Source organism: Littorina saxatilis, linkage group LG15 (assembly GCF_037325665.1).
Source record: "Littorina saxatilis isolate snail1 linkage group LG15, US_GU_Lsax_2.0, whole genome shotgun sequence".
Taxonomy (NCBI): Eukaryota; Metazoa; Mollusca; class Gastropoda; order Littorinimorpha; family Littorinidae; genus Littorina; species Littorina saxatilis.
Window position 1 is genome coordinate 40,973,361 of NC_090259.1, and position 10,000 is coordinate 40,983,360.

A 10,000-nucleotide genomic window follows, 5' to 3' on the forward strand; every position below is an offset into this window, starting at 1 on the left:
TGGTTGTTTGAAAGGTTCAACTGTATTCTCATCCAGACCTTCACAATACAAAAAAAAGAAAGAAAAACATAGACCGAAATCCTCCGGTTTACTTTGCTGATCAGAGAAGGATACAAATCGAAGCATAGACATAAAGCATACACTTTCCCGTTTTCCAAATTAGTCGGAAAACATTAACGAATACGACCGGACGAGCCCGAATGTGTAAGTCAGCTGAGAATCGTTGCTCAAAGCTAGTCTCAGCGTTAGAGCTGTTCACATGGGCAGGGATTTTCAACCGACTTGGTACTGACAAAAATCGCTTGAAAGTTGGTTTCGGCAAACCTTTTATTTACTGATTTCGTTGAGAAAAAAAGACAGCACGTTCAGACCATTTCATTCGCTCAGGCGAATTGATTTAAATGTGTTGATTTCGCTTCACGCGACTTGTTTTAAGTTTCTGTGTGCGAGTGTGCGTGAAAGTCCGGCACCTACCGACAGCAATGGTACTAGCAAAAACCGCTTAAAAAGTTAGTTTCGGCAAACCTATAATTTACTGATTTCGGTTGGGGAAAAATGCAGCTCGTTCAGACCATTTCATTTCCTCGTGCACACAGATTGACTAAATGTGACCCTCCACCACGATATGAGTCGCATGTCACCTCGCGCGGTTCTGCGCTAGGCAAGTCCGGGGAGTGTCTGGTACAGTGGTCGCCGCTTAATAAAGCCACTTCTGGACTGACGAAAAATGGCTTTAATAAGCGGCGGATTTATTAACCGGCGGTCCAGGAATACGTCATTTTCGAGAGAAAAAAAATCTTCTCTTTTGTTTACGTCACTCAGTCACTTTCTTTCGTCATTTACACTTGTTTGAATCTAAACAAAACTTCACGAAGGATGTTGAACTTTTGTTTTAATTATGTACATGTACGTGTACTTTGATCACTTCGGTACATCAATAATTTCACTGTCACCGTCACGAATGGCAGAGAATTTGGGAACATGTCAATACGTCCCAATACCATTACGTCCCAGTACCATTACGTCCCAGTACCATTACGTCCCAGTACCATTGCGTCCCAGTACCATTGCGTCCCAATACCATTGGGTCCCAGTACCATTGCGTCCCAGTACCATTACGTCCCAATACAATTACGTGCCATTGCGTCCCCGTACCATTAGGTCCCAATACTAGTGAATTTAATTTCTGAGATGTCACTGTAGCAGTGTAGCGACACGTTTTGTAATAAAAGTGCGTTTTGTAATAAATTTATTACAAATCGTGTTCGGATTACACATCTATATATACATACGACTATTGTCTGTCTGTCTGTCTGTCTGTTCTCGATGCATGGCCAAAGCTCTCGGTGGATCTTTTTCAAATTTGGACACCGTATTCAGCTACACCCCGGACACAACCTCATCGATGAGATATTTCAACACGTGCTCTCAGCGCGCAGCGCTGTGCGCGCTGAACCGATTTTTGTTGTTGTTGTTGTCTGGATCCACTACCAGTAACTCTTCCTTATCTTCTCCAGTGTTTTCAGCCGCGATTATCTCCCTTCCTCCGTGTGGCGTCAATCCATATTTCCGTTACTACGTTACTATTTTTAGAAGGTCACTGCACGTTACTATTTTTAGAAGGTCTCCAGTGTTTTGCGCGTTTATCTCCTTTCCTTCGTGCGCCGGCGAAGCCGGCGTACACCCGGCTCCCAGGCGCAGCCTGGTATTCGACTCTACTTCTTCCCGGCGAAGCCGGTACCCGGCGAAGCGGGTAATCATCTAGTATAATATAAGGTAAGATACTCCGTACTTATAAAATCCACTGTTCATTTTCATCCTTTCGCTGACCTACTCTGTCGTACAATATCCATGCCACACACACACACACACACAGACACACACACGCACACACACACACACACACACATTATGTTACACTCACCCAGCCAATGACTGTTTGGAATCATTTTGCGATCTTTTCTCTTGCAAATGAAAAGCAGCGGTGGAACATTTTATTTTCATCACAATGTTATAAATGGTGTAGCTATATTTTTGTGTACACAAAACTCAACTAGATAGATTTGAAAATTAAAGGCCAACAGATATGGACCTATTCCACACACACACACACACACACACACACTGCCCACCGCAGCGTTCAAGCATTGCTCAAGTAACAATTGTGTTGGGACGTAATGGTACGGGGACGTAATGGGATTCCTTTATGGGACGTATCGAGATGCAATTTTCTTGGGACCTATCGACACGCAATTTTGTTGGGACGCAATGGTACGGGACGCAATGGCACTGGGACCCAATGGTATTGGGACCCAATGGGATTGCTTAATGGGACGCAATGAGACGGCATTTTTTGGGGACGCAATGGTACTGGGACACAATGGTACTGGGACGTATTGGCATGACCCCAACGATTTTATGAGTGTTTGTTTGTTGGTCGTCTTCAATATCAGAACAAGATAATGTGAGTTTTAGTCACAAACTACGTGATTTCTTTGAGAAAACTGGCTTTAATAAGCGGCGGGTTGGTTTTATTAACCGGCTTTTTCTAATACATAAGATATAGTGATAAATCCGGACCGTCTGAAATTGGCTTTTATAAGCGGCTGGCTCTATTAACCGCGGTTTTATTAAGCGGCGTCCACTGTAACAGTGTGAGGGTCACCTTAGTCACAGGCTTATAACTCAAACATTTTTCGCTCTTTTCTAAAACGGGTTTCACCACTGGATAGAGCATATAAAACTCTTTAGGAAAATGCAAAAATATGAAAATCATGCAAAGGTGACATTCGACTCATTCCGTGGTGGAGGGTCACAAATGTGTTTATTTCTCTCCACGCGACTCGTTTTAAATTTCTGTGTGCGTGTGTGCGGCACCTTTAGGCGGTCGTTTATTGAGCCCGAAGTCGACTTCGCGAAGTCTTTTTACCGAGAACTCAGTGCTAAAGCTTCGTGCGGCCAGCTCCGCGAAGCATACTTCGCGTAGTCGACTTCGCCCAGTTAAGACAGAGAAAGAGACACACCGTGTGTCTGTCTATATTTTTCTGTCTGTCTCTTTTTCTCTCTTTCTCTTTTTTTTTCTCGCTTGTCTTTCTGTGTGTGTCTTGCCTGTCTGGCCTAACCACATCAATGGCTGTGTGTGTTTTCCAGAGGACAGCAGCATCACACAGGCCGAGTTTGTCAACGACTGGACACAGCTGTACACGCTGGGCAGTCCCCAGGAGGCCGCCACACTGTTTGGACGCGCTGACACCGACAAGGACGGCGCCATCACTGACAAGGATCTGCCCGCCATCTTCTCCTTCTTCGACATGGATGGTGAGTCTCTTTCTCTGTCTTGTCTGTCTGCTTGTCTGTCTGTCTCGGAGGGGAATGTGTGACTTTGATGACATGACAAGGACCTGCCCGCCATCTTCTCCTTCTTCGACATGGATGGTGAGTCTCTTTCTCTGTCTTGTCTGTCTGCTTGTCTGTCTGTCTCGGAGGAGAATGCGTGACTTTGATGACATGACAAGGACCTCCCCGCCATCTTCTCCTTTTTCGACATGGATGGTGAGTCTCTTTCTCTGTCTTGTCTGTCCCTCTTCGGCTAGGGGGGGGGGGGGGGAGTGGAAGGGGTGGAGGGGGGGTGTGAGGTCAGATGATGGGGGAGAGGGAGGTGGAGGGGTGGGTAGGGGAGGCAATGGGTTTGATAGTACGAGCTGACAAGGATCTACCAGTGAGTGTCCTTCTTTGTCTTGTATGTCCGTTTGTCTGTCTCTCTCGGGGGGGGGGGGGGGGGGAGGTGGAGATGAGGGGAGTGAGGGGGCGAGGGGGTGGAGGGGGGAGGCAATGGGTATGATAGTACGAGCTGACAAGGACCTCCCAGCCATCTTCTTCTTCTTCGACATGGATGGTGAGCCCTTTTCTCTGTCTTATCTGTCCGTTTGTCTGTCTCTCTTGGAGTGGGGGGCGGTGGGACTTTGACGTCAGTGACAAGGATCTCCCCGCCATTTTATCTTACTTCGACATGGATGGTGAGTCCTTTTCTCTGTCTTGTCTGTCTGCTTGTCTGTCCCTCTCGGAAGGGGGAAGGGGGGGGGGTGGCGAGAGGGCAATGATTTTGATTAGAGACACTGACAAGGACCTCCCCTCCATCGTTTCGTTCTTCGACAGGGATGATGAGTCGCCGGGTAGGGTCCGCGTGTGTACCATCCCATGCCCATCTCTCTAACTTTCTATGTCCACTGTGTCATGTGTATGTCTCTCTCCGGGGATGGGGTGGTGGCTGGACATGGGTTTGATAGCATGTTTGAGCAGGGTTAAACCCTGGATACATGCGCTATATAAATAGTATGCATTGTTATTATCATTATGTGGCGACACTCACAAGGACCCCCACCCCCCCCCCCCCCCCCCCCCCCCCCCCCGCCATTTTCTACTTCTTGGACAGGGACGTCGAGTCGGGGATTGCAGTCAGTTCTCTCTGACTCCGTCTTTGTCTGTCCGTGTGTATGTCTCAATTTTTCTGTCTGTCTGTCTTTTGTTCTCTTTCTCTGTCTTTTTCGTGCCTGTCTGTGTGTGTTGACCCCTCTCTCCCCCTCTCCTTTTCTTTTTGTCTCTCAGCAAACATTGCTGTAGATTTATTATTAAGTAAATAATGCCTTATTGAAAAAAAACCCTGTTTAATAGCGTTTCTATATAAAATCTGTATTCAGTACATAATGGTGCGTGTCAACTGAATATTATTAAGCTTAATACAGCAGTGTTTGGTTTGATAAAGCATTATTTAGCTTAATACAGCATTGCTTAGTTTAATAATTCATTATTTAGCTTAATACAGCATTTGTTTAGTTTAATCATGCATTATTTAGCTTCATACAGCATTGTTTTGTTTAATGAAGCATTATTTAGCTTGACAAAGCTCTGTTTAATTTAATAGAGAATTATCTTGTTTAGTTAAATAATGCATTATTTAGATCACACACACACACACACACACACACACACACACACACACACACACACACACACATACACACACATACACACACACACACACACACACACACACACACACACACACAGACAGGGCATACACACGCACACACACACACACACGCACGCACACACGCACACACGCACGCACGCACACACACCATTAATTTCTTTATTAACGGATTGCTGTACCTATACGGACTATAACACTAGACGGTAAATACAGACCAACATTAATTTTGACTATGATAGATGTAAAGAATTTTGACCTTACTTACATTGTATTTGTAATTTCAGTATATATTATAAGATGATAGCACTCTGGGTTAGGGGTATTGGTAATATAATAGGTGTGCTTGTTATTACATGTGAACCTGTGTGTTTTATGTTTTATCAGTGACTTTCCTTATAATTCTTATGACATGTTTAAGTTATAACCGTTTACAGGCAGGCTGGGTGTGTCAAAGAAAATGTTCCATTATTAATGTATCATTTTAATTGACAATAAAGTGTTTTATTTTTTTATTTTTTTGTATTGTTAGTGTTATTGTTCAAGATAACTGGTTGTCATTACGTCTTGTGTTGTCGTTGCAGGGAACGGCTTGGTTGACCAAAACGAGTTCCTAACCCAGTGGGGAGACCTCCGTCTGGACGCACCCGACACGGTCGTCGTATCGACTATGTCTCCCTAATTAATGACCAACCACAAAAGGCACGGTGGCTTCGCTAATTGCTGTAGTGGAGTCACATACTTATTACCAAGAATAGATCGTCATATTCACGATGATTAATTCTTTCCATTTTGGGTTCAGATTCCGAGTGTGTGTCTGAGAGTTATCATGCACAATTGATACACGTGTACACAGATGCAGAAACAAACGATACTATCTTCACTCTAATGAATGCATGCTCGCGCAAACAAACGCATGGGCTTACAAACACACACCCACACACACACACACACGTACGCACAAACACCCACACACACACGTGCGCACCGACCCTCCACACACACATGCAGAAACATGGAGACACAGACGGACAGTCAGACAGAAGTACGCATGCAAGTGAGTTGTTCTTTGCTACTGGTGACACGTGGGGGTCAGCTCGCACGGACGCATTGTTCAATACAGTCTAGGGGAGAAACTGGTCACAAAGCACCCAGTACATGCCAGAGAGATAGGAGAATCGCCACAATCAAAGAAAATACCACAATCATTCAATAGATATGGAAATGTTAAGATTTACTGTGAAAATGCTAGCAAAAATGGCGACCAAAAACGGGAACGCACACTAGGAGTGTCTTTGCCGACTTACCTCCCGTTCTGTGTTGTTGATAATAGTCGTGTCTGTGCTGTTTTTGTTTAAATAGTATCTAATAAAACTGATGCAGTTCTTGAAATGTTGCAAATTATTGTTGTCTTTGTGAAATGCGAGAGTGTTCTGAGGCGTAATCTGCATACGGCTGATGTCACACATAGGGTACCCCACTTCGATCAGCGTATCACTCCAAATGAGCTTCATAGTAGAAAAGCAGATACACTACCAAAACACTGCATAACAGATCTACAAGACTGAGCCAGAATCATTGAAATTTACTTCCTGTATAAAATATTGCAATCAAATTTGTTCACGCCGTCGCACATGCAACGCAGGTTACCCTCGCCTTCGATTCAAAGTAACTCCACTCTAACTGAATTACCATCGAAACGCAGATAACGAACTGATTCGGAGATTACACGCCACACATTTATGATATTTTACACACAAATTTCAACTGTGTTGTTTCGCGACAAACAGCCATAAACAAACAAATGTGGGACGGGACGCTTCGTGCCCTACTGCGCGGGAGCGTCCCGAAGCGTCCCGGTACCAAAGCGTCCCGGTACCCCTGTGACGCGTTATAGTGGGACGCTTCGGTACCGGGACGCTTCGGCACCGGGACGCTTCGGTACCGGGACGCTTCGGTACCGTGACGCTTCGTGATGTACCCGATATTGTTACCTTTGGGCTCATAAATGAAGTCAATGGTCGGTACCGGGACGCTTCGGCACCGGGACGCTTCGGTACAGGGACGCTTCGGTACCGGGACGCTTCGTGATGTACCCGATATTGTTACCTTTGGGCTCATAAATAAAGTCAATGGTCGTGTTTTCCTAAAGTGACTTTTGTCAGTATAGAACTTACTGTGCTTCGATCATTGACTGAGAAGAATCTTTCGACGACACTAGTTCATTTCACTACGCGACTACTGCAGATCTGCAAGGAAACTTATAGGGGAAATAAGCTTAACTGAAGACGAATAAACGGAGTAACTGTTCTTCAACGGATTGCTCTCACTGATCTAAATATTTAGATCTTGTCGTCTGCTAGTAAGTAGTCTTCGGTCGTGTGAAAGTCACATCTATTTCGACTGTGTGCATCGATCCGTGTAGTGAAATGTTGATCTTTGATGATTTGGCAACATAACTAATTCGCTAAATGTGTTTCGAGTGTATCTCCCCGTTAACCATTTAAAAACGTCTTTTAGGGTTACCCCAACAAATTCTACGGACCCAAAAAATCGATAACAAATTATGTTCCCGCTTAATGTACACGCCTGTGTTCTGGTGCGGACTATTGAGTTATAGGTATTAAGTAGTGTTCTGGTGCGGACTATTGAGTTATAGGTATTAAGTAGTGTTCTGGTGCGGACTATTGAGTTATAGGTATTAAGTAGTGTTCTGGTGCGGACTATTGAGTTATAGGTATTAAGTAGTGTTCTGGTGCGGACTATTGAGTTATAGGTATTAAGTAGTGTTCTGGTGCGGACTATTGAGTTATAGGTATTAAGTAGTGTTCTGGTGCGGACTATTGAGTTATAGGTATTAAGTAGTGTTCTGGTGCGGACTATTGAGTTATAGGTATTAAGTAGTGTTCTGGTGCGGACTATTGAGTTATAGGTATTAAGTAGTGTTCTGGTGCGGACTATTGAGTTATAGGTATTAAGTAGTGTTCTGGTGCGGACTATTGAGTTATAGGTATTAAGTAGTGTTCTGGTGCGGACTATTGAGTTATAGGTATTAAGTAGTGTTCTGGTGCGGACTATTGAGTTCTAGGTATTAAGTATGTTGGTTTTTAATGTCGAACAACATGTTGCAAATAATGACTGTGTTATTCAAAGATTATTTATGTATGTTTAGATAATTTATTTAAAACACAATAAGATATGTTCCCCAATTATTGCTGCTGCAGTCACATCAAGTTAGGAAATAAGTTTGTGTTAGTCATCATATCTCTTCCTACCCCTTCCCGCACCCACCCCGCCTCAGCAGTTTCTTTCCGCTGACATTGTTGATTATAGTCTGAAGTCCAATAATCTTTCCCTTCTTCTTATCTTTGCTTCATATTATATATTTTAATATGACTTTTTGTTGTGTGTGTGAGGCGGGGCAATAAGCATTATTTGTAGATGAACATACATAATCATATGAACTTAACATAAGCATAACATGTGATGTGGTCCCAAGGTTTTGTTTGTATAACATGCCACCAGGCCTGTGTTGTGTGAATAAAATCATGTTTAAACCATAGCGCGTGTCTGTTCCAAGAAGGTTCACGTATCAATCTATGTCGTGCAATTACTAATCTCAATGCTAAACCGACATCAGGTGGTGGAGGGCATACACTTTTTAATGAGAGCGCGTTAATCCCTTCAATAAACGTATATAATTATGACGGTGCCTTAATCCCTTCAATAATCCTATATATGACGGCCTTAATTCTTTAAATAAACGTGTCGTCCTAATCCCTTCAATAATCTTTTATATGACGGTGCCTTAATCCTTTCAATACAATTGTCGTAAAATATTATCTCCTCCCTGTTAGAAGCATGTTATCAACATATAACCAGTTATCAGTATTCAAACACAACCCTCCCACTTGGAGATAGATCTTTCTCAAGAAGAGAAATGCTGATGTATTCGTAAGTTGACATGGAGGTCGTTCAGAAATGTTCTTGTTTAGTTAGTTAGTTAATTAGTTAGTTAGTTAGTTAGTAAGTTAGTTAGTTAGTTAGTTCGTTCGTTCGTTCGTTCGTTCGTTCATAGTTAGTTGGTTAGTTGGGGTGGTTTGTTGGTTGGTTAGCTAGCTAGCTAATTAGATAGTAAGTTAGTTAGATAGCTAAATGCACAACGATAACAATACAGGAATGCACTACTGGAAATTGAAAGGAAAAATGACACCCCCCCCCCCACCTCCCCCTCTTTAAAAGTGGAGTAGCAAATGAAGGCATTCCTCCACAGGAAATGCCCTGATCATGCCTGTGATTGCCGTATTTAAGTCACGGAGTTCCACTGATTATGTTTGTATTAATTCCTTCCAGATAGACCAATAGGTGAAAACCTAAAAGCTTTAAATTCGGTGGGTTTGGCTGAGTTTTTGATTTCAAATATTCTACTCTTGGGGCAATCCCCAATTAAAAAAAAAAAATTCAAGAGCAAAAACGTCAGACCGTTTGACATGCAAACGTGGCACTTTGTGGAACAATTACGTATCAACTGAAGTCAATGCTCAGCAAATACAAAGTAATTTGGTTGACACACTTGGTGTAGCTATCAATTTTGAATGTTCTTCAGGAACAGAAGCTATGAAGGAACGGATAGACTGACGGACGGACGGACGGACGGACGGACGGACGGACGGACGGACGGACGGACGGACTGACGGACGGACCGACGGACGGACGGACGGACGGACGGAAACACGGACAGAGGCCTTACAATATTAATTTGATGTAACACGCACTAAACAGGAAAACAATCATTAGATTTAACCATATTTTTCATTTGCAACGAGTGTCATAATGTTTACCTTTCTTTTAACCAAAATTCAAAATGGGGTTAGGGTTACGTTTTGTAAATTTTTATTCTTTTTTGATATCTTATTGTGTAGACCCAAGTTTGTTTTATGTCAACTTTTCTGGAAAATGTAATGGTTCTATTAGCAAATATATTCAGTTAAAGTGAGCAGCTGGTCTAATTTT

The 10,000-nt window shown here is 43.1% G+C and overlaps 1 protein-coding gene across 2 annotated transcripts in view; it reads left to right on the top strand.

Annotated features, from left to right (window-relative positions):
* LOC138949320 (uncharacterized) overlaps positions 1–6,379 on the top strand; it is a 14,376-nt gene extending 7,997 nt beyond the window's left edge. For both annotated transcript variants that reach the window (XM_070321109.1, XM_070321110.1), the window contains exons 4-5: positions 3,151–3,318; positions 5,572–6,379. In XM_070321109.1, the coding sequence (XP_070177210.1) occupies positions 3,151–3,318; positions 5,572–5,669 (266 nt within the window). In that variant the 3' untranslated portion in view covers positions 5,670–6,379. The remainder of the gene's footprint in view (positions 1–3,150; positions 3,319–5,571) is intronic.
* The last annotated feature ends 3,621 nt before the right edge of the window (positions 6,380–10,000 follow it).